The 26,152-nt window shown below is 57.4% G+C and overlaps 9 protein-coding genes across 9 annotated transcripts; 4 read left to right on the top strand and 5 right to left on the bottom strand.

Annotated features, from left to right (window-relative positions):
• Window positions 1-964: 964 nt before the first annotated feature.
• INS49_000248 (uncharacterized protein) lies at window positions 965-2,677 on the top strand (the record flags this gene model as incomplete). The annotated part of the gene is made up of 1 exon (XM_043161086.1): window positions 965-2,677. One exon carries the CDS (start codon window positions 965-967, stop codon window positions 2,675-2,677), a length of 1,713 nt encoding a protein of 570 aa, XP_043029592.1.
• Window positions 2,678-3,528: 851 nt separating this feature from the next.
• On the bottom strand, window positions 3,529-5,214 carry INS49_000247 (uncharacterized protein; the record flags this gene model as incomplete). Its single annotated transcript, XM_043161085.1, has 1 exon — window positions 3,529-5,214. One exon carries the CDS (start codon window positions 5,212-5,214, stop codon window positions 3,529-3,531), a length of 1,686 nt encoding a protein of 561 aa, XP_043029591.1.
• Window positions 5,215-6,386: 1,172 nt separating this feature from the next.
• INS49_000246 (uncharacterized protein) lies at window positions 6,387-8,594 on the top strand (the record flags this gene model as incomplete). The annotated part of the gene is made up of 4 exons (XM_043161084.1): window positions 6,387-6,627; window positions 6,702-6,872; window positions 6,932-7,186; window positions 8,086-8,594. The coding sequence occupies 4 exons, from the start codon at window positions 6,387-6,389 to the stop codon at window positions 8,592-8,594; spliced, it is 1,176 nt and encodes a 391-aa protein (XP_043029590.1).
• Window positions 8,595-8,944: 350 nt separating this feature from the next.
• Window positions 8,945-9,469, top strand: INS49_000245 (uncharacterized protein; the record flags this gene model as incomplete). Its single annotated transcript, XM_043161083.1, has 2 exons — window positions 8,945-9,264; window positions 9,382-9,469. The coding sequence occupies 2 exons, from the start codon at window positions 8,945-8,947 to the stop codon at window positions 9,467-9,469; spliced, it is 408 nt and encodes a 135-aa protein (XP_043029589.1).
• Window positions 9,470-9,574: 105 nt separating this feature from the next.
• On the bottom strand, window positions 9,575-11,005 carry INS49_000244 (uncharacterized protein; the record flags this gene model as incomplete). Its single annotated transcript, XM_043161082.1, has 3 exons — window positions 9,575-10,495; window positions 10,551-10,795; window positions 10,855-11,005. 3 exons carry the CDS (start codon window positions 11,003-11,005, stop codon window positions 9,575-9,577), a joined length of 1,317 nt encoding a protein of 438 aa, XP_043029588.1.
• Window positions 11,006-11,501: 496 nt separating this feature from the next.
• On the bottom strand, window positions 11,502-12,363 carry INS49_000243 (uncharacterized protein; the record flags this gene model as incomplete). Its single annotated transcript, XM_043161081.1, has 2 exons — window positions 11,502-12,293; window positions 12,352-12,363. 2 exons carry the CDS (start codon window positions 12,361-12,363, stop codon window positions 11,502-11,504), a joined length of 804 nt encoding a protein of 267 aa, XP_043029587.1.
• A 2,266-nt stretch (window positions 12,364-14,629) lies between these two features.
• Window positions 14,630-16,348, top strand: INS49_000242 (uncharacterized protein; the record flags this gene model as incomplete). Its single annotated transcript, XM_043161080.1, has 7 exons — window positions 14,630-14,731; window positions 14,809-14,937; window positions 15,003-15,080; window positions 15,148-15,577; window positions 15,659-15,862; window positions 15,954-16,154; window positions 16,233-16,348. The coding sequence occupies 7 exons, from the start codon at window positions 14,630-14,632 to the stop codon at window positions 16,346-16,348; spliced, it is 1,260 nt and encodes a 419-aa protein (XP_043029586.1).
• Window positions 16,349-17,110: 762 nt separating this feature from the next.
• INS49_000241 (uncharacterized protein) lies at window positions 17,111-17,749 on the bottom strand (the record flags this gene model as incomplete). The annotated part of the gene is made up of 3 exons (XM_043161079.1): window positions 17,111-17,345; window positions 17,459-17,563; window positions 17,727-17,749. 3 exons carry the CDS (start codon window positions 17,747-17,749, stop codon window positions 17,111-17,113), a joined length of 363 nt encoding a protein of 120 aa, XP_043029585.1.
• A 1,845-nt stretch (window positions 17,750-19,594) lies between these two features.
• Window positions 19,595-22,030, bottom strand: INS49_000240 (uncharacterized protein; the record flags this gene model as incomplete). Its single annotated transcript, XM_043161078.1, has 1 exon — window positions 19,595-22,030. One exon carries the CDS (start codon window positions 22,028-22,030, stop codon window positions 19,595-19,597), a length of 2,436 nt encoding a protein of 811 aa, XP_043029584.1.
• Between the last annotated feature and the right edge of the window lie 4,122 nt (window positions 22,031-26,152).

Genomic DNA, 26,152 nt, shown 5'->3' with positions numbered 1-26,152 from the left:
TTCAGTAAGCAAGCAGCATCCGCGGGAGAACCGAGCTGGGCCGTAACCGAGTTGGCTGGCTGCATGCCGTTGTCTGGGCGCGATGCAAGTAGGCTAATATTTAGTTGATGATTACATGCACGTGTAAGGTATTGTGTGTGCGTATGGATGTACCACGTAGTTGGTCTGTGTGTGCATGTGTGTGCGTGTAATGTATGGCAACAGTTGAGGCCGTCCCGGCTTTTCATCTTGCACCCCACCCTGGACCACAGTCGAGACCTGGCAGTCGCTACGTGTGTGTTGCCAGTTGTGCCTGCCTGTGAGACCTCGTCCAATGTACCATTGTACCCTCGTAAACGGCGGAAGCAACAGTGGGCGATCCCGACCACCTCCTGCCCCATTTTTTCTCTCCCTAGGTGGACTGGGTGGCCACTCCCGAAGAACAAACGTCGAGGTACTGCCGTACAGGCCCAATGCCTGCCTGTCTGGCCAGGGCCGTGCTGCCGTTGCCCGTGCAGGTACGTACAGCAAGTACTCGCATCTCGAACCCTTCGACTCACTCCTGCCCTGTTCCTGCCCTGACACTCAACCACCCGCAGCCAGTGACTTTGTGACATGTCGCTTCCACTTTTCATCAGTCCATCATCGCAAAGTTTTTCCAGGGAACCGCCAATGGATCCCCGATCCGTCTCTCGGACGCTGGCGATGGCCATTGCGTACGACACGACACATCCACGCCCAGCACTCGACGGCCACCTAGTGCTGCTGCGAGCAAAAGATATAAAACCATCTTGAGCCTCATACGACCTCCAGCAGTCACACCTTTCCATTCATCAGCAAGCCTTGACTACCAGTCATCCACACTCTTCTTATAGAAAGACAACACCCTCCAGTCCTCTGGACACCGCCACCTCTCCCTCTTAGGCTATCACGGTAACCCATATACCCTCCCCTCACCTCAACACCTCACATCAAAACCTTCCCAATGACGAGCACACCGGGAAAGTTCACCGTCGGTGACTACCTCGCCGAGCGGTTGGCCCAGGTCGGCATCCGGCACCACTTTGTCGTGCCTGGCGACTACAACCTCATCCTCCTCGACAAGCTCCAGGCCCACCCCGACCTCAAGGAGATCGGATGTGCCAATGAGCTCAACTGCAGCATGGCCGCCGAGGGCTATGCCCGTGCCAACGGCGTCTCTGCCTGCGTTGTCACCTACTCGGTCGGCGCCATCTCCGCCCTCAACGGCACCGGCAGTGCCTACGCCGAGAACCTGCCCCTGATCCTCATCTCCGGCTCCCCAAACACAAACGATGCCGGCCAGTTCCACCTGCTGCACCACACCCTCGGCAAGCTCGACTACAACTACCAGCTTGAGATGGCCGAGAAGGTCACATGTTGCGCCGTCGCCGTCAACCGGGCTGAGGAGGCCCCAAGACTGATCGACAGAGCAATCCGCGCCGCCATCCTGTCCAGGAAGCCCTGCTACATCGAGATCCCCACCAACCTGTCCGGTGCCACCTGTGTCCGCCCCGGCCCCATCTCCGCCGTCACCGAGCCCGTCATCTCCGACCAGGGTGCCCTCGCCGCCGCCGCCGACTGCGCCGCCGAGTACCTGAGGGGCAAGCTCAAGCCTCTGATCCTCGTCGGCCCCAAGCTGTCCCGATGCGGCGCCGAAAAGGCCCTCATCAAGCTGGCCGAGGCCATGGGTTGCGCTGTCGCCCTCCAGCCCGCCGCCAAGGGCATGTTCCCTGAGGATCACCCCCAGTTTGTCGGTGTCTTCTGGGGCCAAGTCTCCACCCTCGCTGCCGACGCCATCCTCAACTGGGCCGACGCCATCATCTGCGCTGGCTGCGTCTTCAACGACTACTCCACCGTTGGCTGGACCGCCATGCCCAACATCCCCCTGATGAAGTGCGACATGGACCATGTCACCTTCCCCGGCAACCACTTCAGCCGTGTCCGCCTCGGCGAGTTCCTCGACCACCTCTCCACCGAGGTGCAGTTCAACGACTCCACCATGGTCGAGTACAAGCGCCTCCGCCCCGACCCCTACGTCGTCCACGAGGCCGCCGACGAGGAGGAGCTCACCCGCAAGGAGATCCAGCGCCAGCTGCAGCCCCTCGTCACCCCCAACAGCACCCTCTTCATCGAGACCGGCGACTCCTGGTTCAATGGCACACAGCTGCACCTCCCCAAGGGCGCAGGCTACGAGATCGAGATGCAGTGGGGCCACATCGGCTGGTCTGTGCCCGCCTCCTTTGGCTACGCCGTGCGCTACCCTGAGCGCCGCACCATCTGCGTCTGCGGTGACGGTTCCTTCCAGGTGACCGCCCAGGAGGTCTCCCAGATGGTCCGCTTCAACCTGCCCATCACGATCCTGCTCATCAACAACCGCGGCTACACCATCGAGGTCGAGATCCACGACGGCAGCTACAACAAGATCAAGAACTGGAACTACGCCCTGCTGATGCAGGCCTTCAACTCCACCGACGGCAACGGCATCTCTTTCGTCGCCAACACCGCCGGCGAGCTCAAGGAGGCCATCGCCGCCGCCAACAACCACAAGGCTGGCCCAGCTCTGATCGAGTGCACTATCCACCAGGACGACTGCAGTAAGGAACTGATCACTTGGGGCCACTACGTCGCAGCCGCTAACGCGAGACCGCCGAAGGCCTCGACCCTGGACGACTACTAGGAGAGTCAAAGTCCAACACCGGCGGCGGCTCGCGGCTCGCGGCGGGAGACGGCCTGAACGGCCTCACGGAGAAAGACATCGTAGAGAAGGTCTACGATGGCAAGGGGAGGCTTGGTGGCTATGCCTTCTGCAGCCACATCACCGGGATGAGACGAGAGCCGGAGGCTCACTAAGCATTGTACATATTGGTCACTGGTCCTGTTTTTCTGTTTTTCATCATCATCATCGGAGTCATTGTGCGGGTGGTTTTCTTCCTTTTTCTGGTAATTAGTAGAGGCAGGGGGACGGTGCATTTGATCAGACTCGGTTTCCTTCCAAGTTTCGACTCGGGGTTACGGTGTCCCATCATCAATCATAGAAAAAGGCATAGATACCTCATAGACGATTTCAAAAAGTTTCTCATCTTCAATACTTGAACATGTCCAACAAGAGCGCTGAAGTGAACATAACAAACTCCCTATGAACAGAAAGCATTTGAAATTAGCTATACCTTCACTTCCGAGGGGGTCATGCAGTATCCACCTAAACCTTGTCGTCGGCGGCGCTACCCTTGAGTCTCGAGTCGGCAGTCACCTCACCTAGCCCAGCATGCGGGCTCACCAGGGTCATAAAGAAAGTGACCTGTCTGTTTGCGTGGGGGTCGTGCGCTCGTAGGGCTGAGCCCAGTCCAGACTGCAGTCGATTAGGTCCCGCTGAGAGAAAGTGGCGCCACGGAGAAATCGAAAACCCATCAATGGCAAGATGGCACGCCAGCATGGTTCACGATAGGACACACACAAATTTTTCCGGTGTGCACCTCAACAAGCAACATACGGTGAGGAGGCGTGTCTAATTCCTGCGTCTCCTGCCGTCTATCCGCAGGCGGGCTCATCACCCGCGCCCCCTGTGCTCGCGCCCTGCTGCCCGCCGTAGACGCCACCGTCCAGGATGACGGCCTCGTTGTCGTCGAGGTCGTCCTGCACCCTCCTCCACCGCGCCGCCGCCCTGTCCTTGCGGCCCTCCAGCTCGGCCCCCTTGCCCCTGGCGTCGTAGACCGGCCTGATCATCCCGCTGAGCAACGGGTTCCTGCTGAAAGCGCCCCCGGCCCCGGGCCGCCTGTTCGCACTTGTTTCCTCTAGGACGCCTCCGCCGCCGCCGCCACCCCCCGCGCCGGAGCCCAAAAGCTCGTCCTGATCCTCCTCGTCAGGCGTGGCGGGCCTCTCCTTTGCCACGAACTTCTTCACAACCTTGCCGCCGACAAGGTCAATGCTGACGACCTGCTGCCTCTTCTCGTAGTCTGGCCGCGCGTTCCACTCCATCTCGCGCAGCACCTTCTGCTGCCTCTTGAGCTCCCGCGCCCGGTCCTCGGGCGACGCCCACAGGCTGCCGCCGAAGCCCGCCATGGCGCCCGAGACGTCAAAGTCGGCGGCCTCGTCCCTGACCGTGGTGCGCCGCGCGTTCTGCGCCTGGAACCCGAGGAGCCTGTCGCGGTCGAGGGCCCGCGCCTCCGCCTCCCCGAGCCCGTCCGCGGTGGCCTCGTCGCCCGTCCGCGGCTTGGTGAAGGGCCTGGGCTTGGCCGCCACGTCGGCCCGCTTGTGTGCCTGGCGGTCTGCCGCCTGCTTCTCGCGGCCGCGCTCGGCGCGGAGCTCCTGGATCATGGACTGCACCTCGCTGGGTGACAGGAGCGGCGCACCGCAAAACGTGCACGGGCCCAGGCCCTCCTTTAGGCAGATCACCTTGCCGCAGCTGAGGCAGTTGGGCGCGGCGCTCTGGAGCGGGTGCCTCGTCGCCACGCAGTTGCATCGCCGCGCCGAGGAGTCGCCGCCGCCGCCGGAGCCGGACAGCGACGGGTTCGTCGTCACCTCCAGCGAGCGGATGGCGGCGTCCAGGTCCGCGACGGCCGTCGAGGCGCCGTGCATGGGCGTGCCGCCCGCGATGGACACCTTGGTGACCGGGCCGCCGCCGTTCCCCCTGGGCGCAGCCGGCCCGGGCGTCGAGCTGCGCGAGGTCGGGTTCGACTTTGGCTTCTGCTTGGGGGCCAGGCGGTCCGAGACGAGGGACCCGGCAGCCGAGGGGGGCTGCTTGCTGAACTTCTTTGGTGGTGGCGTGGAGGACTTTGGCGGGGGCGCCGTGAAGGGTGAGTTGTTGCTGCCCGATCCGGGCGTCGACGCGCCGGACCGGCCTGCTATGTAGTCATCCTCGATGGACTTCTTGCTGTAGACGGTTCCCGAGGCCGGGGCCGCGTCTGTGATTTGCCGCGGGGCTGGCGTTCGTAGTGGTGCCTTTTTCTTCTTGGGGCCCCTTTGCGTTTTTGGCACCGCCTCTAAGTCAGAAGAGGCGTTTTGCTGTGTGACTGGAGCGGGAGCGGGAGCGGGTTTCGGGTCCTGTCGCCGCGAGTTGAAGGACGAGATGAACTCGATGGCCCGAGGTGAGTCGCCAAGCAAGTTCTTGAAGTGATCTGCCGCCTCCGCCTTGGAAAGTGTGGATCCGTAGTCGAGTATCTGTTTGCAGTCCGAGTCCGGAAGGCCCAGGAGCATAGATAGCTGGTTAAGCGACATCTTGCGCTCTTGCAGGTCGTGGGATAGAAAGTTGAAGGTGAGCGCTGAGGCTCACCAAATGCTGGGGATGACGTCCTTAACGCACACTGAGCCGCAGTAGCATTTCGGCCTGCCCGTTTGAGCTCGCCGACCGGACCCTAACCCCACGTTGTCAGGTCAGGGGGAATGTTCCACACTTCACACCTACACGTTATGGACCACTACCATCAATTCACCAACTCGATATTTTTTGGTTCAACCTCTCCTGACTAGGGTATTTCTGTTGGAGTTGGTCAATTCATACAGTGACTTGAAGCGAATGTGCCGCCTGCGAGAACATAGGAAAGAGGCACTTGGATTGCTCTGCACCGAGATCTTCAACTCCATTTCAATAATAATACGGTGAGTCGAGAAATCTTTGTGCGGGTCGTGAAGCATGAACACAACAGATACGTCCCCAGATGCACATTTCAGTCACCGCCCAGGCCAGAGTGTGTGCCATTCGGTGTCGGCAGAGGCTGTTCTGCATCTTTGTATGGCACCGCCTGAGTGAAACTCGTGCCAGCATCATTCAAACCACATGTGCAGGTGCTTGGCAGTGTCTGATTTGCTCAGCACGAGACGTTCAGCCAACCCTACAAGGGAATCGTGTGAGACACGAAGAATGATCTTCGCCTTGATGCCGCATTATTGCTTTGGGAGTGAATAACGTTTGCCCGGAGAGGTTGCCCTTTGCAGGAGGTTGGCAGATGAGCACCTTCAGCCGGTCAGGGACTTCACAGACGGGATTCCGACGGGATTGGGGATTGATTTTCTTTGAAACCTCGTCAATTTCTAATGCTCAGGCGCTTGCGGGATACGGCCCTATAAGCCATGATGGACGTTAGCTGAGATGCGCTGCCTAGACCAGCTGGTCAGGCGTGTCCCCAACAAGTGGGATAGCCTGCTTGCACAAATTGTATCTTCACGAACTACTGCAGAGCTCCGTCGTACAATTCATCGAATCAGAGACTCGGATTCCACGAAACTTGGTCACTTTTCATTCCCAACACAAGCCAGACCATTTCGATAATCTCTCTGCACATGACTGCCAGAGGACCATAACAGCACAGCAGTTTTATAAGTAGGTCGAAAGCCCGGCATGTTTTCTCTCATGTCGGGAGAACCACACAAGCAGCGGAGGCGTCGCGAAAATGACGAGCAGCACTACAGCCACCATCGGTCTAGCGGAACAGCCTCAGACAGTTTCTGGGACCGACGACTTGACCGAATCCAGACAAAACCCACCTGACCAGACAACCAGCCCTAACAGTCCCCAGGGTTCTCTCCACGCAGATGATAGGTCAGACAAGAAACCACTATGGCGACTCATTCTGACTACAGTGGCTTTATTGACTGGGGTCTTTCTTGTTGCTCTGGATGTTAACATTCTTGGTCCGTCCATTATGTATTGAGAACCCGGAAAGCACTATAGCACGAAGCGCCATATTGACAATAACGTGATACAGCTACGGCGACACCGAAAATCACGACCGAGTTTCACACCCTCGAAGACGCGGCCTGGTACACCACGTCGTATAATCTGGCGAAGCTGGCCACTCAGCCAGCTTTTGGCCGTTTGTATACATCTTTCTCCCTCAAATGGACATTTTGTTGGAGTATTGTGGTATTCACTATTGGTGAGTGACAAGAGCATCGGATTCATGCATTGGAAAAAGAACCTCATCAATGAGTCAAGGCTCCATCATCTGTGCCGTCGCACCAAACTCGACCGTCCTCATATTTGGAAGAGCTATTCAGGGTTGTTCCACTGCGGGAGTGTTCACCGGCGGTCTGGTTATGGCTGGCTATGTGGTCTCTAAACAGAAAGTTCCGCTATTCATCTCCTTCATCTCTACCATGTTCATGGTGGCTTCTATAGTAGGCCCAGTTCTAGGAGGGGTTTTCACCGAAAGCAGCTTGACCTGGAGGTTTTGTTTCTGGATCAATGTTCGTGAGTTCATTCTTTCCCCTCCGGTCACAAACAATAATCCACGTGTCCGAACCCGGTACGAAGTTGCAGAACACCAAGGACCCTATGTGCTGACATTGCGGCTCTTCAAGCCATCAATGCCGTTTGTCTCCTCTTCACATACGTTGCCTTCCGAGAGCCCAACAGAGAGACCACAAACATTCCGCTGAAGGCAAAACTCGGTTCACTGGGCCCCATAGGCACATGTCTCATCCTAGCCTCCATGACGTGTCTTGTCCTCGCCTTGCAATGGGGCGGTTCTGTCTTGCCTTGGAGCGACCCAAGAGTCTGGGGAACCTTGCTAGGATTCGGGCTCCTGCTGGTTCTTTTCTTGCTTTTACAAGTGAGGCAGAAGGAAAAGTAATGTTCGCCCTCATTTTCACCTCGTACTGGCCTTGCCCATCCTCTTCATGGCTGACCGTGACGGTAAAGGGCGCTCGTTCCAATTCGAATCTTGGCCCAGCGTACCGTAGGACTGGGTTGCATCTCGGGCGGATCCGTCATTATGGCAATAAAAGTCTTGACTGTTTACCTACCCTTCTACTTCCAAGCGACAAAGGGTGTATCGCCAGCTACTTCAGGACTGTACATCCTTGCTTTAGGCACACCGAACTCCTTGGCGACAGTAGCGTGTGGTCTAGCAATGACCACGACAAAGTACTATGTCCCCTATCTAATGGCGGGCGCTGTTGTGTTGGCGGTCGGCTCAGGCCTGCTATCAACTCTTCACGTTAGCAGCAATTTGGGGCATGTTATAGGCTGTAAGTCAAGATCAAGACTATTGCATTGTCCCCATCACATTCACGAGCCTTCTGCACCATGGGAGCACCTCCAGCCCTCCGGGCTCTGATGTTAAGACTACACTTTAACAATAAAAACAGATCAGTTTATGGCAAGCATCGGCTTTGGCTTCAGTGTCCAGGTGCCATTAACAGCCATGCAAAACGTCCTGAAGGAGGCCGATCTGCCCACCGGCAACTCGCTCTTCATGTTCGCCCAGAGCCTCGGCACGGTCATCGCGCTGCCCATCGCCCAGTCCATCTTCCTGGAAACACTGGACGATAAGCTCGATGCCCGTCTGTCAGATGATCAGGCATCCCGAATTACAGATCTCGGGGCGGCGAATGTGGACGTTGACCACATGGACGCCGATCTGGTGCCGTTCGTCGCTGCGGCGTACGGGTATGCAGTGCAGGCTGCGGTCTATGTCGCGGTGGCAGCGGCAGCATTGGCGTTCGTGACGGCGGGCTTGATGGAGTGGAAGAAGTTGGACTTCAAGAAAAAGCCTGCTGGGTCTGCTGGGCAATCTAACTCGGCTGAGAAGGCAACTGAGGCCCTACCAGGGGTTGATATGAGTGGGAGAGCCGTTCAGGATTTTGAGAAAGTGTGACGAGATGAGCGATATAGTCCGGTTGAGGACATTGAGGGAAGACACACTGAGATACAGTCTCAGTCGTTCCTCTCGTCCAACTCAGCTTGCCCCGATAGGAAAAAATATGTCCAAAGAGAACACCAAATTTGAAAAGTCACAAGCAAATCCTTCCCGTGGTGGGAGGGGAATTGGAAACCGGGACATGGCTGGGTGTAAGTCCAGAATATGCATGTTGGCTGTGATGGTATCGCATTATCCAGATTATGCATTTAGCGTAGCAGCCGAGAAAAAGTTGGTGGGGCACCAAAATCGAGGTTCGATCACAGGCAAATTGTCCACTCTTCCTACAACAACAAATTAACACAACAATGGGTCGTCCCAAGCGCAACATCCTGGCAGCAGCCACCGAGTCCACCACCCCTCCCGATGAGCTTACCGAGCACCAATTTGTCGCGCGCGTCGGGAAGCCCGAGGGCAACAACACGTACACGTGCATCCTGCCCAACACCAAGACCGCCCTCGTCGAGCTCGCGCAGCGGTTCCGCAACACGATATGGATCAAGAGAGGGGGCTATGTCGTGGTCGACCTGACGCCGAGCGAGGAGCGCAGCAAGACCAACAACAAAGTCGCGGGGGAGATCATCAACGTGGTCCGAGACGAGAAGGAGTGGCGCAAGATGCCGTACTGGTATGAGCTCCTGGGGCGCATCTTCCGCTTGCGGTGCCTTTCTACGAGCTGGCCCAGCATGCAGTGGGTTTCCACTTATGAAGACCGATTGGTTCTGACAAGCGTGTTATTTTCCAGGCCCAGAGAATTCCCAAAGAACACTTACCCTGACGAGGAGGACGACTCGAGAGGTCTCCCACCAACAGACTCCGCAGACGAGGACTGATTCTTCTGCTGGCCTCATGCAAATTTTGCAGAGCACGCTATTCCCTAAGACGCCGTCTTACCACATCGGACGCTCAAACTCTGTCTGCCCGCTTTGGTAGCCGACCTAAGGCTTCCGAATAGACCGAGTTGGCGCCCCAGCTTTACCAACGGACGGGTCCGGAGCAGCCGAAGATGCTGCTTCATCCGACGTGCCGAACCATACAGCCGTCACAGTTGTTGCCATAACACCGACCACAACCGCCGAGCTGAGTGGTGTGCTGGGGAACACGTTCCATGCCCACTCCTGGAGGGCCCACAAGACGTACTGCAGCACAGGATGCAGGCCACCGCGCCAGAGGAGGTAGGGGGTGGACCAGGCCAGGTAGGAGTAGAACTGGTAATGAAGAGACCGGGCGAAGAGGAGGCCGACGACGTTGGCGGTTAGGATAGTAGTCAGAATGTACTTTGGCGTGAATCCTCGGAACAATGGCTGCCAGTTTCGCCCACGGCTGTCGGGGCTCAATGTTGCCTTGAGAACGTCTCCTAATGACTTTCCCGTCGGTGGGAGCCATCTGGTGAAAATGAAGGTCAAGAGGACGGAAACATGCAAGGCGAGCAGGGAAGTCGAGAAAGCCCGGCTGAGAAAGGTCTCCTCGCCCACGAAGCGCCAGTTGACGGTCCACTTGAAAAGGAACTGGCGAGAGAACTCGAAGGCCCGCCCGAAGTAAGCGCTGGGGTGCTTGAGGAAAGGCGCCGCGAGCTGTGCCTGCAAGCCTGCCATCAACCCGCCCAGCGCAATGGTTCCAAATACGCCCTTGGCGAAGAAGATGAGGATGCCGACCACCGGGAGCACCAGTAGCAGTGTCATCTTGACGCCGAGTCCGAAGCTGTAGATGAGACCGCCGGCGACCCACTGTCGGTGCTGGAAGAGCAGGATTGACAGCCACATGAAGAAGACTGCAAAACAGTCATTGAAGCAGCGGAGCATGAAGATGCTGTGCAGGCGTTTTGAGAGAATCAACAGGGGGAAGACGTAGGGCGGAGCCTGTTGCCATCGGGTCAGCCGGCTGGGACTCTCAAAACCCAGCGTGAGAGCTTACCTTTGCCTTCCAGTAGCAGGACATGACCACGGCCAGGTTCACCAAGTACAGCCCAGCAAAGAGTTGCTGGGCCAGAAGGATGTCCTTGCCGTGGTTGGTGAGATGGTAGAGGCCGGTGTAGACGTAGACGTGGGCAGCAGGGTAGACCAGAGGACCAGTGCCGCCCTCGATCTTTGTGTAGTCCCTCTCTCCGTCGAGAAACAGCTGGACCTGCTCCATGTAGGCAGTCCAGTCAATCTCGGTGTCTTGACATGGGCAGAGGTCAGCAGTGTGAGCGCGTCTTCTCATCCCAGGGTTCACTCACAGGCCACCTTGGCAATCACGAGCACACACAAGACTGCATCCAGGAGAATCAGCACGGGTGGGATCAGCCTGGACAGCCAATGCCTTCCTGTGGCAACATCCTGTGCGAACCGAAATGCTTGCAGGTACAGTGGGTCCTGCTTGGTGGCCATGGTGGTGCAGGATTCCCGATGGGTGAGTATTGATTGATTGTGAAAAGGGTCAAGTTGGTCAACGGCAGACAGGGTAGTCTGTCTAAATTGCTGGCGACGTGTTTGGAGCTACCCCTGTCGACCCGGGGGCCGGAGCTGACCCTTGCGCATGGCGGCCGAAGGCATTCTCATCCTCAATTTAGCGATATTCATTTATCGTGCAAACTCATTCCCTTTTCAAACCATTCGGTCCCAGTCCCAGCGTTGCAACCCGTGCTCCTGTCCATGCTTGTTAAATTGAAGGGCTCCCGCGTTTAGAAAATAGATGCCTAGTGGGTATACCTGGTAAATTGACTTGTCTTCCCGTCTGTTGATCAGATAGTCAGTTGTCCTCGATGTCCTGGTTCAGTTATGTGAATGAATGTCCTAGTCGCGACCTGCAGCCAATGAGTCTTGATTACAAGGATAAGTGTCTAATTCTTCAGGCACGATAGTGCCCCGCTGGCCACTTTACGGCTTACAGCTTGCTCCTCCCCTGGATCTCGCCAACCAGCTCGACCACCCGCTCGGCAGTCCCGTAAGACCCCTGGTAGCCCCAACCTGCGTGGCCGTAGTTATGCACAACCCACGTCCCGTCAATCTTCTCCTTCTCAAGCCTCACTCCCCCTTCCCGATACGGCCTCAGCCCGACCCCGTGCCGGATGATGTCCAGCCCCTTGACCCCCTTCCCGCCAGCAATGTCCGGGAACAGGTCCACCACCCGCTGCATGATCCTCGCGGCGACATTCGGGTCCGGGTTCGGGTCCCAGTTCCCCTTCTGGTACGTCCCGCCCAGTATCGTGCCGCCGCCGGCAGCCCGCGTCATGACGTAGACGAGCTCGTCCGGCGCGTCCTCGGTGCTGGACGTGGCGACCATGAACGGGCTCACGTTGCGCACCACCACGATCTGGCCCCGCGCGGGCGACACCTTGGCGTCCATGACGCCGCCGAGCTTGCTCGCCATCAGGCCCGTGCAGTTGACGATGATGTCCGCCTTGCTGCCCCCGGAGGAGGCGCCAGCCAGGGACGCCGCCTCCGAGATGTGCGCCAGGGACGCACGCTTGAACACCACGCCGAGCCGGCGGCACTGGCCGACCAGCCAGGGCAGGTAGACGGCCGTGTTGATGCAGACGGAGGTGAACTCGTGCGCGTAGGCCACGCCTGGCGGCAGCTCCTCCGGCTTCAGCTTGCGGCAGTCGAGGTAGTCGGCGTACCACGGGTTCTCGTCAAAGAGCGCGTCCCCGAGGGTGTCTTTGGGTGGGGTCTTGGGCTGGGGGCAGTGAGCAAGATGTCATTCTATCCATGCCATGCCCATTGAATTCACTTACGTCTAGGTCCATTCCGAAAAATCTTGGCCGCTTCACAGACACGTCAGCGCACCTTCACATCACAAGATTCCCGCACACGCTCACGTTGGAAATGTATCCCGGCCTCGGGGACCTCCGCCGCGAGTCTCTTGATTTCGGGCCATGTCCTTCTCTCCCACCGGCTATTTTCCTTTTTCGCCATACTATGAATGGTAAGAACAAGCCTGGTATCTCCGGCCGGTTGCATGAGGGCCGGACTCACGGCAAGTAGTTTGCTCCGGCCCACGGAGAAGTGTACTGGATATCATAGTCTCCGGGCATGTGTTTGGCGACAACGGTCACATTGTTTCCCTGCTCCTTGGCCAGCAGCAGGGCCGAAGTGAGGCCCACCACTCCGGCACTAGTTCATCACCATGTCAGCCCATGTCATTCGGGATGTTGAGCCTGGAATCTGCTTACCCGACCACAACGATCTCAGGCATATCTGTACGTATAATTAAAAGCAGGCCGACGGGATGTCTCGTACGCAAATGGCACCAGATCGTGTGAAATTGTTATATGTTCTCTCACATGTTCAAGGACGATGACGGTGGGCAGTTCAACTTGGCAGCGGGCGGACTCAAGACAACGGGGATGCTCCAGGGAAAAGCTCCGGCACCGCGGCCCGTTCGCGGAAGCGGAGGCCTGCGATCGCCGGACGGCGCCAAAATCGGCGGCTCGCCTTCCAACCGGCAACATGATCTCTGGGCACGTCAACGCCGGCCCACCTTTTCACATCCGAGATGATCTGATCTCCCAGGGACATATCTCTTGGCTCCCGTCTGCACGACTACGACACCACGTGGGATCAGCCCACGTCACCCCTCGGTCTGTACTTCCAGTAGCTCCCGCGGCCAACGACCCAGACTTTGAGTTTTCCGCGGCTTTCTTAGACAGGATTATATCTAGAGGTTCGGTTGAATCTCACATCTCCAGAGCTTTCTCGTGATGAATACGTCCATTTCTAATGTTGAACTGCCAGCATCCACTTCTATTACACCTCTTCTTATGGAACTGCCTCTTTTACACGTACATTCAGTCAATATGCACTCTCCATAGGTAGATGTATGATTTAAAATCATAAATTATTGCATTTTTTAAACATAACAAATCCGAATTTCACTCATGAGAAACTAAGGCAGAGAAACCACCTAGTGCAAGCCAACTTCTCTGGCTTAATACGCCTCGAAGGCACTTGACGGGTTAAACCTGTCTCAGACGCCTTACTCGGCAAGTACATACGGAATAAGAGAGCGCCCAAAGAATTCAGATAGCAAATATCAAAGAGGGGTTTCCCCCCCCCCCTCTTTCTTTTTGCTTTACCGAAAAAAATGGGCTAATCTCAGGATTCGAGAGATATTTGGGAAGCTTGGGAACAAGCGAAGTCATGATTGGATAAGTTCTCTTGCTACTAAATTGCCATCCGAGAGATGATATATCGCTTCAAACTTCCAAATGTGTCGATCGAAAAAGCAGAACATAATGCTGGCAAAAGCTCTAAACTTGAGCTGGCATCATCCGTCGCTTTTCTAGCCGCTTGGCCGCGACGTAGTATCACTGTGGCTTCTGAACGTGCATGATTACCCGCATTGGAGCGGATACGTGGGTGACGCGCGCATACTCCGGAAGTCCTAATAAAAATAATAAATATGTCTATCACCGTGGCACCCCCCCCCCCACACTAGCTGACTTTTTGCCTAACGCAGCCCAACGTGGCCTACACAGAACATGTAGACCAGCCTCTAGTACATGCAAGCCGCAGCAGCGCTCAGGGGGAGTTAAGCTGAACTGGACTGTCCATCGAACCACCGAGGCCGAGCGGTCGCCGCCGTCCGGCCGGCCGCCATTGGTCGCACCCAACCCAACTCTAACTACCTGCCGTCTTGCGTCTCTCATGCAGCGTCTCGTGTAGCAACGACGCACCCGCAGCGGCCGATAATGCGAGGGCAAGATGTCGCAGTAATAAAGAGGGGTCGAAGGGAGATGGCCAGGCCGGGGCGTGGAGCTTGCTCAGCTTTGCTTTGCCTTGGTGTGTCGGTCGGCCTCGGCACTCCGTTGCACCGCATGCCGGGGGAAGTCTTTATAGCCTGTCATCGCCGCACAGAGCAACCCACGGACTTCCCCCCCCCCTTTCTGGGGACCCTAAAAGGACTCGACTGTGCTGCTGAGAGGAAGACAGGACGAAAAACCCCCCTCCCTCACGTCCCGCATCTAGGAAATATCGCGAGTTGCCGGTTCTGGTTCATCCATCGTTGCGGCGATGGGCTCTACGGCAAATGCGCTGCGGGTGCTGGTCGCGGGAGGTGGCATTGGGGGGCTCTCCGCGGCCATCGCCCTTCGCCTGCAGGGGCACGATGTCGAGGTGAGAGTCCAGTGATGCTTTCACGTGTTGATATTTGGCAGGAAGGTATCTTCAGGGTTCTGATTGTGAGACTACAGGTATTTGAAAAGTCCAGATTACATCGGGGACAAGTTGGCGCCGCCGTCTATGTGGCTCCCAATTGCACGGCTGCCTTGTCCCATTTGGACATCGACGAAAAGGATTTCAAAGGAACCGACTACCGTGGGGTAAGCGGTGTTCAAGTTATTGTCCGAGGATTCGGAAGAGACCGGTTCTGATTGTATCTGAGCAGTTCAAATTCGTGGATACCAACTGTGAGGTTGAGCAAAGATGGACGTACACAGACGAACAGAGAGCACAGTGGCCTGCCGTACGTACATGTAGCGGGCTGTGATCCCCTCAGACCAAGGGCCGCTGACGATGAACCATTGATACAGGGCTGGTGGCTGGTCAACCGGCCGGACCTTCATACCGCCCTGAAGGAGAAAGCAGCCTCTCCCGACGGCCCGGGAATTCCAGTGCGGATCCACACAGGCATAGGGGTGGAGAGCGTCGACTGCGAGGCGGCCACGATCCTGCTCTCCGACGGCACACGCGTGGGTGGTGACGTGGTCGTCTGCGCAGATGGAGTCCACAGCAGGACCCGGGCCTCCGTCGCGGGCCACGAGGTGCCCATGATAACAGCCGGGCATGCTTGTTACCGGTGGCTCACGCCGGCTTCCCGGCTTGCCGATGACCCCGTGACAAAGACGTTCCTGGACCGGCCGGGCCACTTCGTGCAGATCACTGGCTCGGATCGGAGGATAGTGCTTTACCTGCTCGGGAGGGGAGCTGGTCAACTGCGTCGCTTTTGCGCCGAGGGAGGAGGTAGGCGAGATCAAGAAGGGTGAGATATTGCCTCAGCTCCGTTCCCGTGGCCCAGCATTACTAAACAGCGCGTTCCCACAGACGTGACCGGTTATGACCAGCGTGCGAACAAGACGCAGCTGATTGGGCATTTCAATTCATGGTCTGAACCCGTTCTGCGCCTCCTCGACACGGCTCCGGACGATGGTGTCATGCTGTGGGACCTGTTGGACATGGAGCTGCTGCCAAACCTGATCAAGGGGAAGGCCCTCCTCATCGGAGACGCAGCCCACCCCTTCCTCCCGCGTGAGTGATCCTCATGTACATCCCACTTCCGTCCCAGCACCGTGCTCGCCACCGGCGTTGTGCCCAGACTGAACATCGCGGGCTTGATTAGACATGGGGCAGGGCGCAGCCCAAGCCATCGAAGATGCGTGTGCCCTCGGCGCGATAATGCCCCTGGGCACCGCCCCGGAGAAAGTCGCATCGCGCCTGGTGCTCTGGCAGCAGTGCAGGAAGGACAGGGCTGCTAAGATCGTGCTGCACACGAGGCACAGGTCGCGCAAGGCAGACGGGAGCCAGGGGCCGCCCCAGACAAGTAAGTTGTGCACACCTGCGGGTTGTTTCTAAATGTGTGTCTGGACTTGTGCTGAGACAAGCATCCGGTCCTCCTCAGTCGACGAATTCAACTCGGCCATGGCGTATTGTATCCACCACGATGCCTGGAAACATGCTGAGGAGCAGCTGAATGAGTGGAGTGAGGCCAAGACGCTGGCGACGGCGGCATCGTAGAGGCTGTTCAAAATGGGGATGATGAGTTTTCAGTGAGCCGGGTAAACGCGAAGGCAGTGAGCGAGACCAATGCTGAGGCAGACTGAATAGATACGAGAGGGAAAGAGACCAAGATGAGCCCGCGGGCGCGTCTCGAAGGCGGGCTGCAGTGTCGTCTGCGAAAAGCACCACATTCTCTGCTTGAGGATGGCTCTCAAAAATCAATGGTGTCCAAATTTTGTCCTGTCTCCAAGGACTTCTCATCTCGTCCGGGAGCACTCGAATAAGCAGAGTAGTACACGAGCGTGTCAAGGTTCACCTGCAATGTTCAAGGCGAACGATGAGGGTTATACCCTCACGGATCTACCCCGCTGGATGCGAGACCGGGCGCTTGGCCGACCCCGCGATGACAACTTCGAAATTGGAGAAGCAGAGACAGCTCGCGTCACAGGCACGTAATGATGCAGACTGACTGATTTACGCGACAGCGTCAATGGCGACGATGAATCAAGACTGCATTGGTGGTATAAGGATTCAAAATGTTGTAATTGATATTCTCGGGATATTGAGTGGCAGCCTCGTTCCGGTCCCAAGTCATGCCCGCTGCACCCCTAAAGATGCGCTATATCACATTTCCCTCAAGTCCCAGCCGCTCGCACCCGGTCACAGGTGACTTCCGCTGCCATTGCCGCTGCTGTACATCCGATTTCTTTGCTCAGGGACCGCGCGATCGTAGCTGGGTTTGCCGCGAGGGAGATAGAGAGATGGAGACGGAGAGTGTCCTTACTCGGCCTTGGCCTCCTCCTCCTTGGCGGCCTCGCCCTCCTCGGCGGGCTTCCACTTCTCGATGACCTTGAGCAGGGCGGGCGGGTTGGCGCTGACGTACTCGTCGACCTTCTCGCCGTCCTTGAAGATGTGGAAGGTGGGCATGGCGCGCACGCTGTACTCCTGCGCGAGGTCGGGCAGCGCGTCGACGTCGACCTTGGCGAAGTGGATCGACGGGATGGACTGGGACCACCTGTTGGTTTTGAAGGGTCAGCGAGGTGCCGCTTTCGTTTGTCTGCGTGTGCGACCTAGAGAGCCTTGTCGGGGCGGCTGTGGTGCAAGGAGGAGAAAGGAGCTTTTGCTTACTTGGCGATCTGGGGGGCAATGAGCTTGCAGGGGCCGCACCACGTCGCGAACCAGTCGACGACAACGACGGGGTTCGCGGCAATGGTCTCCTTGAAGCCGGCGGCGCTGGAGGGCACGAGAAAACACACGGTCAGTATCGTGGAACCCGCATCGGAAGTTGGGAGCTGCAGCTGCAGGACGCCGCCGGCAGTGCGTGCGGCGCGCGAGGCGGCTGCTTGCTTTTGCTTGCATGGGGCACCAGCGGCGGGGCAGCGCGAGGACAACTCACGTCTCAATGTTGTGGACAGTCATCTTGGGCAGTGTGGAGTGGAATGACCTGGCGAAGGTGATTCGTGCAGATGTTGACAGAGGTGTGCTGGAGGCGGAAGTGCGTGTCGCAATGTTTAGGAGCGGTCGCAGGAATTGCTTTGCAGGCATTTGTATCGCGGGCAGGACGGACGGGGGGTGGAATTGTCGAGAGAAGTTGCCGGATGCACCCTTTTTGTAGTGGACAGTGACCTAGTGACAAGCAGCCCGCGGCGAAACGTCTCAGAGGTTTGCTATGGTAATCTGGTAGTTGGGGGCCCCAAAAAATGCTACGCCTTTGCTGCTCTGCGCTATCAGAAATCCGCCTTCTCGAAAAGTCTCAATGATGTAAGCCGCTTGATTTGTCAAGGCCCGCAGCTGTGTCAGAGCTCCCAAGCAGAGCCCGGGATGACGCGATTCCCGCTTGCCCACCGACTGCCGACAGCCGTGCTCCCGCAGGGCTGCAGGGCCAGCACTTGTCAATCAACAAGGCAGGGAGGTTATCGATCCTCCCCGGTGGCAGCACCAACTGATTCTAGAATCCCTAGGCAGTACCTAGGCCTAGGTAGTTTGTCAAGCATCACTCAAGATGCTATCAATTGGCTGTCTGATTTCGCAGACGGGATGGGACATTCGTTACATAGTCACTCAAGGCCTGCATTGCTCTTCCAGGTTCCTCACAGCCCACGTCTGCCCAGACTGCCCCCATGCCAGAAGCACCAATGCGTCGCTCTGTCCTATTTCTCCCATAGAAAGAACAACGGCCACTAAATTGGCTCCCGCCCGTCAACGTGGGAGACATAAAGAACAATGCCGGTTCCACCATCGTAGGCCCCGGTGGGGACAAGGACCAAGTCGCACATGGCCTGGTGACATCCGTCTCACCCAGCAGTCGTCAGCGTCGCACCTCGCGACCATTTACGAGCTGCACACGCTGTGATCTTGTCTCTCCTCGTTGTGCGGCGACACGTCTTCGCACGAGGGTCTCACCATTGGCTTTCAGGAGAGACATGCTCAATTTTCTTGTTCTTGCGCGTAGCAGCGAAGGTAGCACTTTGCTCCTTTTCTTCTCGTCCCGGAGTTCCCCCCTTTATGATTCAAAAGATCTGTTCAAAAACCCAAGCATCGCCACATCACGCACACATGCCAATGCTCCAGCGATTGCACGCTCAGAATGGGAGCGCAGTGAATTTGAAGAGATAAACGGGTATTTGTCATTGGACATCAACGCCTTCGTCGTTCGACGTTATGATAATAATCTATGTACATGCCAATACAAAAAAGCTCAACGCGCTCTCAGAGGCTTTGTTCCGAAACGCCCCGTCTTGCCCGCTCTTTCTTTTCCTTCCCCAGTGGAACAAAACCAAAACGCGTCAAGGGTATCCTATGAGAAAATGTGTCATGGTGAAGTAGTAAAATGTAGAATGGAAACCGTAGAGCCTTCTCGGGCACCGCGCTGTGTCAGAATACGATGAGTTTGAGATTTTGCCACAGTGGCAGAGGTAGCCATAAGATCGGAGCAGCCAGAGCAGAGAGACCGTGGGTGAGATTCGAGAGACGAGAGACGAGGTAGTACCAGATGATGATGTGACCGGTCCGCGAGATGCATTGCGTTTTTGTCGCTTTTCAACTGTTTTTGTCGGTTTAATCGATTTTGGTGAGAAGTATAGGAAAGTTGAAGGAGCGAATAAAGGTCGGTGCTGACAGTTGTAAGGAAATGTCGTCGAGACTGGTCGTTGAGAATTTAAGGAAATTCAAATGAGTGTGGTATGCATCTTCGCGTAGGCAGGTCGAGCTTCGTCACTCCGATTCCCCGTCTCTGTCTCTCGCATGTCTAAGCTCTGCTGTAGATTAGCTGGCTGAGATTCTCCTCCTTGCGTCCTCAGAGTTACGCGGCGAGATCTGGAGCAACTTGGCATTTCCCTTTTGTCGAGTAATGCTTGTTGCTCGCTTCAGGCCGTTTTCACTGTCCTCAAGATGGACCTCTATGTCATCGTCACTCAGGTCGCTAGCGTCACCGGCGTCAGAAAAGGTATTGAGCAACCCCTCGCGGCTTTTGACGAAGTCCCCAGCAACTACCTTGGGTTGCTGGCCCCCGACAGTGCCCCAGCGAGGATCGTCAAGTTCGTCTGAAGATGGACGGGCGTTGGTGACATGAGAGTCTGAGCTCCGGTGGTTTGCAAAGCGATCGAGGTACTCATCATCGTCCATATAAGCCGCCCCCTCATCCTGTATCTCCTGGGTTGGAAGGTCTGGATCGTGGTGTGACGAGCCATCGGAGCTCATAGACGGTGACCGGTGGTGCTCAAAGCGAGGGGGCGAGACTGGCGTGGGGATCGACCGACGGGGCGTCATTCTTTTTCCAAACCACGCACCCTCAGAATCCACGGAGTTCAACGACATCGCTTGTGGTTCGGGAGATGGATCAAGCGATGTCGGCACACTGGGCGGGACGCTTCCCACGACACCTTCTTCTGGTGACATTGGTGTGTCTCGCCGCTTCGGCATCGTCTCCTCGAGACGAGGGTTGGCTTCGAGCTCCGGTGAGTCCTGTTCGATAATTGCGGGTGGTAGAGGCTCGGCGTCAGGCGAGTGCGGTGGCGATAAAGGCAGCTCCGGTAGGTCTTCGCGGAAGCGAGACATGGTCCTCTTTGGCACATTGCTGCTAAGTTTGCGTGTCAAGGCTGCCGAGATAGGAGGTGCTGGCACATGATTCGCCGACATCGAATCCCGAGAAGTGTTGGAAAATGAGGATGGGCCGGAGTTGCGCTTCGACCTGCTACCCCATCTGAAAAGCTTGGTCCATGACCGCCTTGGTCTTGCTGGACCAGAGCTGCCTTCAGAGACCTTCCTGAGCGAGTCTGATACATCGGTCTTGGCAGGCTCAGATGGGTGAGGAGACTTTGACCTCGATATCCTCGACATCAAAGCAATCTTCTTCCTCGGGCTCCCGGTCCGTTCCGGTCGTGGTCCCTCGGGTTGCGGCTCCGAGCCGTTGACCACGGAGACTCGATCCAGCGGCATGCTGTCGGTCCTGTGGAAGTGGTCGAGAGGTCCATTGCCGGCGCCGTCATCGCTGTCGTGGTCGTCCTCCATGTCCGCGGCAGGACGCTTACCCAGCTGTTTTGCTGTGGGACTAGGCGATTTTCTCTTTTTCGAGGATGTCACGACAGCGGACTCTGGGCCGATGCCCAGACCGACCGACTCACGACCGAGCACGCCTCTTTCCATGTTGGGTGGCGAATGCCTCCCTTCCCTCTCGGCTGCCCGTTCCTTCTCGGCCCTCCTGGCCAGTCTCCGTTCCATCCTTTCTTGGTCTCGTTCCCGTTTCTTTGCTCTCCTGCGCTCATCGCGCTCCATCAACTCTCTCAGGTCACTCGCGGTGAGATCGTCGGCGAGGTCATCGATCCGCTTGTGTGCCTTGAGTGTCGCCTCGGGAATTGGCTCCTTCTCGGACAACTTGTTCTTTGCTGACAGGTGGCGACCTGACCCGGTGGGTGGTGTGCCATAACGAGGGTAGACGGCATACCTCAAGGTGGGCCGAGGGGCCAGAGCCTCCAGGGCCGACACCTTGAATGAGACCTGCTCTGAATCAGAGGACAGGCTGGAGTGAATGCTTCCGGGCATGGGTAGTGATATGTCGGAGGTCGGGTGTTCCTTCTCCCAAGACCGCCGGAAGCCAAGTCCGAGCCCGGTCTTGACCCGTCTGCTGTCCCGCTTCATGGGTCGACCAGTCTGCCATGGCTCGGCTGCCGGTCGCATTGGCTCGAAACTGGCCATGGCCTTGATCTCCTGCTCGCGAGCATGGTCGGCCTTCCTCCGCTTGCTCGACTTCTTTGGCGGCAGGTGCTCGCCATTGCGTTTGTTGTGTAGGGTGGGCATCCTTGGGAAGTTGTCGGAGTTGAAGACAGAGGAGTCGGTTGGATTGAGGATGCCCGACTCTTTTGAACGAGAGTGGGCGCGGGGGCCCGCTGGACCCTGGGAGGCCACCCTTGCCCCTGTTTTCCGACTGGGTCTCTGCCGGTGGACCACCAGGTCATCGTCCCTCCCTTCCTCGAAGCTGTAGGTACGTTCTCGACGGTGTAGCTTGTTTGGTTGTCTCTTGATTGGGATCGGGGCAGTCGGCAGGGGGTCCGAGGCGCCGGGGTTGACAGGCTCGGTTTTCCTCCTGCTGCGGGCACGGGCCTGGTCGTCTGGCGCGCCCCTTGAAGCACCTTCGCCCTCAGACTGGTTCCCACTACGGGGCCTCTTTCTGCGGCTCCGCCGACGGAAGGGCCAGAGGGCCATTGCTCCCCTGGTCGGGCTTCCGCCCGCTCTGGCGAGATGCGATTGATGGGTGGGTGCGGGCTAGAACGAAACAAAGCGCTGTGCTGGGTGGTGGGCTGGATGTTGCGATATGCTGGAGGGCAGAAGCGAAGTCATTCTGGTCGGAGAATATGCTGGTAACGGCAGATCTGGGTCATCGGCAGGGTGGGCCCGGCAGAGCAGTGTTGGATTGGACTGTTTCGCAAGAATTGGGGGGTGCTAAGATTGTCGTGGGTTGGTATGATTCAAGGGTGCTCAAGTACTCGGGCGCAAATGTGAGTCTGGGCGTGTAGGGCGAGCGAGGGTGCGAGCGAGGGTGAGGGTGAGGGAGAAGAAAAGAGGGAAAAGAAAGTTGAAGAGGATGAATTATGCGTTGCGAGGTGCGGCGAGGCGGGCTGCGGCCGCGCTGAACCTCGTAGGCGACGGGGACTGGGACTTGGGACTGGGAGGTTGTGTGACCCCGACCGATGGCGCGGCGAGTGGCGACGGCCCAGGGAGGCTCGACCTGGGTGTGATACGCAGGATACGGCCTGTGAACCTTGAATATGCAGGTACCACGGCGGCACCTCTCTTCGCCCTCTCGTGATTGATGGTGCCAAAGGGGGAGGCCTGGCGCCGTGCTACTTGTCAATGCTGGGTTTCTACGGTGGAATTTTCAAGTTGCCATTGACCATCGACTGAGGACCCCTTTTTTTCCCTGTCGGCAGAGATGTAACCGGGTCTTCGGGATGGCGACCTGTGACTGACGGGGAGGCAGACTATAGATATTGTGCTGCGTATGACTGGGTAGGTCGATAGATGATATGTAGGTACCTGGGGGGGAGCTTGCTGCAGGCTGCATGTGCTGCTGCTGCTTGCTGCTGATGAATCGAGCGTCGCAGGTGGCAGATCAAAGAATAGAAGAGAGGGCAGACAGGGCCCCGTAGAAAACCCCTGACGAGACGCTGGGAAAAAAGCTGGAATGGGTTGGGTTGGTGAAAGGGGTCTGGTCCTTGAAAGCCTTGGGCGGGCGGCGAGCGACAGGCAAGGACCCAGCAGGGGAGGGAATGCGATTAAAATCAAGTACCGGCACGGCCTTCAGTGCCTCAGCTCATCACTCTGCAGTCAGTCAGGACCAGAAACAGAAACAAGGACAGGAACAGGAACAGGAACCGGCACAGGCACAGGTACAAGGAAGGAGGCACAGAAAGAGCCATGTGCTTGATGTTGGCCCGTCACCGTCAAACCAGGCGTGGCCACACCACACCACACCACACCATGCCATGCCATGCCACACCAAGGGCGCCTGGTGACCGGGCCTGTCTGGCCGTTCATAGTCTGCATGTAAGTCACTCCAACGGGTCTAGCGTGCCGAAGCAAGCAAAACACCAAATCAGCCAGAGAGGCCGGAGCCTAGCAAGGGAACGGCGAACTGAGATGGAGAAACTGGGAGACAAAATCCGAGTCATCAGATCCAAGCCAGCAGCATAGCAGCAGCAACAGCAGCAGCAGGGCATCGACCCGCAGCCCAAAGTGGGGAGGCATCGTGCTTGCCCTCAATGGTGGCCCCTTGTTGAGGATTTGGGGCCGCCTGACTGGCTCTAGCTCCCTGGCTCCCAGTCTTTGGACCAAGCGCTGGTGGGCGGGCTAGTGGGTCCAGTTGAAGCTTCAACCCGACCAAATGTACGTACTGCTGGAAGTACCTAGGTACCGGGTAGCTTACTTTTGTTCAATACGGGAGGAACTATCCACCTCAATTGATGATTTTTATTGCTCAGTGCAGGACAGGTACTGTATGTGCATTGATAGACTAGACGCAAAGTCAAGCGGCCCATGTGCTCGAGAAGGTACCTAGGAGCCCCCTGAAACCTCCAAACACCACCATCTCATGAATAGTACCCGGTCTGCGACATGAGTGTTTGTATGTTTCCTTGGCCCGTGTTCAAGGTTTCCGGGCTGTGGGGACGGGCACGACCACAGGGCACAGGGCAGTGGGCACAGGCACAGGGACAGGCACAGGCACAGGCACAGACGGCACAGGTACCCAAGTGCCCAGGGCCCAAGGGCCCAGGGTCCAGCGCCTGGGCGGCCTGATCGAGGGCAAACTCGAACCTTGGAAAGGCAATGGCTCCCGATCTGGGCATCGAAGGCGACGATGGGATGTGGGGCCAAGCGGACGAGAGACGCAGGCAAGGCAAGAAGCAACCCCAACACGAGGAACGTGCGGCTGGCTGGCTTCTCTCCAGAATTGGCATCACATCACGGCAGCCACGGACATTCGCTGGTGTAGATACCTAGGTACCCGGCATCGGCCTGGGGCCGCCAGGGGGCACTTGCCCTCCCAGCTCCAGGCACAGGACGCAGGCACGGAAGGGAAGGCAAGAGAGCCCTCACACAGCTTGGCCTCCCTATCTCAAACCTCACAGCCACCCACATTCTGGAAACAACACCGACGGCCAACTCTATCTGCACCTCGTCTTCCGACCTGCCAGCTAGGCCCTGCCCTGCCATTCGTAACATTAATAAATTGTTCCGCGGCGCAGCTCAGCCGCTCCCGCTCCCACGGCAAGCACCATCAAGGTTTCTCCCATGACGCTTGACCTCGCTCAATCCCACCGCGGCGGCGGGCAACCCTGGAAGTCGTCCTTAGGATCCAGGGGATCCGTCCTTGGCCAGCCTTCCAAAGCCACCCCAGGCAGGCTTTTTCCGGGCAGCAGAGAGGTCAGACGTCAGACCCCTCGAACTCATCAAACCTACTAGGCCTGCCATGATACATTCTTGGTTGCCAATTGCCCTCGCCCTCTGCACAATACGTAACTGCTCCTCGAGCAACGGGCCAGTTCGAGATGCATCTCCGTCCAGAGACACGTCGCATCGCTCCGGCCGCCTATCTTTTCCCGAACGGATGCGCGACTGCACATTAGCCAGCTATGTCATACCTGCCAGGCGAGAGCTAAGAGCAAGATCGCCGTAACGGTGGTCGACGCCGAGCTAGGCCCAAACAGTCCTAATCCCGGGCGATCAAAACAACCTCCAACAGCCTGCCAGGGCTGCCAGGCCCTCCAAAGCATCAACGGCGCATCTCGGGTGCAAGGCCGCGGTGCTGACGAGGCCGTCTTTGATAGGCCGTGCGTTCTCCAGTGCTCCAGCCTGAGGACGCATCTCTGGGAGAATGGCGCCTTCGTGGGGACTGACCACGACCAACGCCAACAGTCGTTCTTTGCGCCTGACCTGGAGCAAGCTTCGGTGGAGCAACCACGTACCAAGTGCATTGCATTGCATGCCATGCCACGCCCTAGCTGCAGCACAGGTTTTACCCGGGCACCAAATCGAGCATTGTTGGGTGCAGGAACCCTTTGTATCTTCGGGCTTTCACTGTGGTCCTCCCGCTGCTGAGTCCGCCCTCAATAGCACAACACGACCTCGGATGCTGCTCCGAACCAATGTCAGGCGGTAACGCAGACCACAAACTCGTCTGGCATGCCATGGCCCTTCGCTAGTCGCAAGGGCTGGTCTATCAGGCCAGCCGTGGTCTAGCTTTCCCGCCAAGCGGCGGCCGTTGGACTATGGCAGCCACCTTAGCCCCAGGCCGAGCGCTGTGTGGGGAGAGAACCTCGTGATACCACACTCGACGTTTTAGCACCAGGCCGATTCATGCACTTGCTCAAGTCGCTATTAAACTTTTCATCGTTCACTGGGCTGCAGCATCTGAAGATGGCTCGTGACCAGAAGATTTTCTGAGAAAGCGTCAAGGGAACACGCCAGACGAACCATTACCCAGAAGCAGAAGGGCCGCAATTTGATCAAAGTTCCTGCAGAGGGGTGGCCATGATTCGCGTGGCGATCGTGACCAACAACCAATGAACTGATGCTAACGCACATCGCAAGGGGGGAGGGTTAGGCCGGATCGGTTGAACATCTTCATTCGAGATCAGTGACGGGATGGCTGTTTCAAGCCAATATCAGTCCAATCAAACCCATTTCAATCCACCCCCTCCCCAATAGTCTACTGGCATATTGGGGGGAGGGGCACGTTCTAAACAATTAGCATCTCGAATTCTATTCTTGCGTTCACCACAAGGGTCCCAAGCTAGCACTTCTTCCCTCCGAGTTTCACTACCCCGA

The sequence above is a fragment of the Diaporthe citri genome (assembly GCF_014595645.1).
Source record: "Diaporthe citri strain NFHF-8-4 chromosome Unknown scaffold_1, whole genome shotgun sequence".
Lineage (NCBI taxonomy): Eukaryota > Fungi > Ascomycota > Sordariomycetes > Diaporthales > Diaporthaceae > Diaporthe > Diaporthe citri.
Note: the sequence above shows the minus strand (reverse complement) of the source record. Positions and strands in the feature narration are given on the sequence as shown.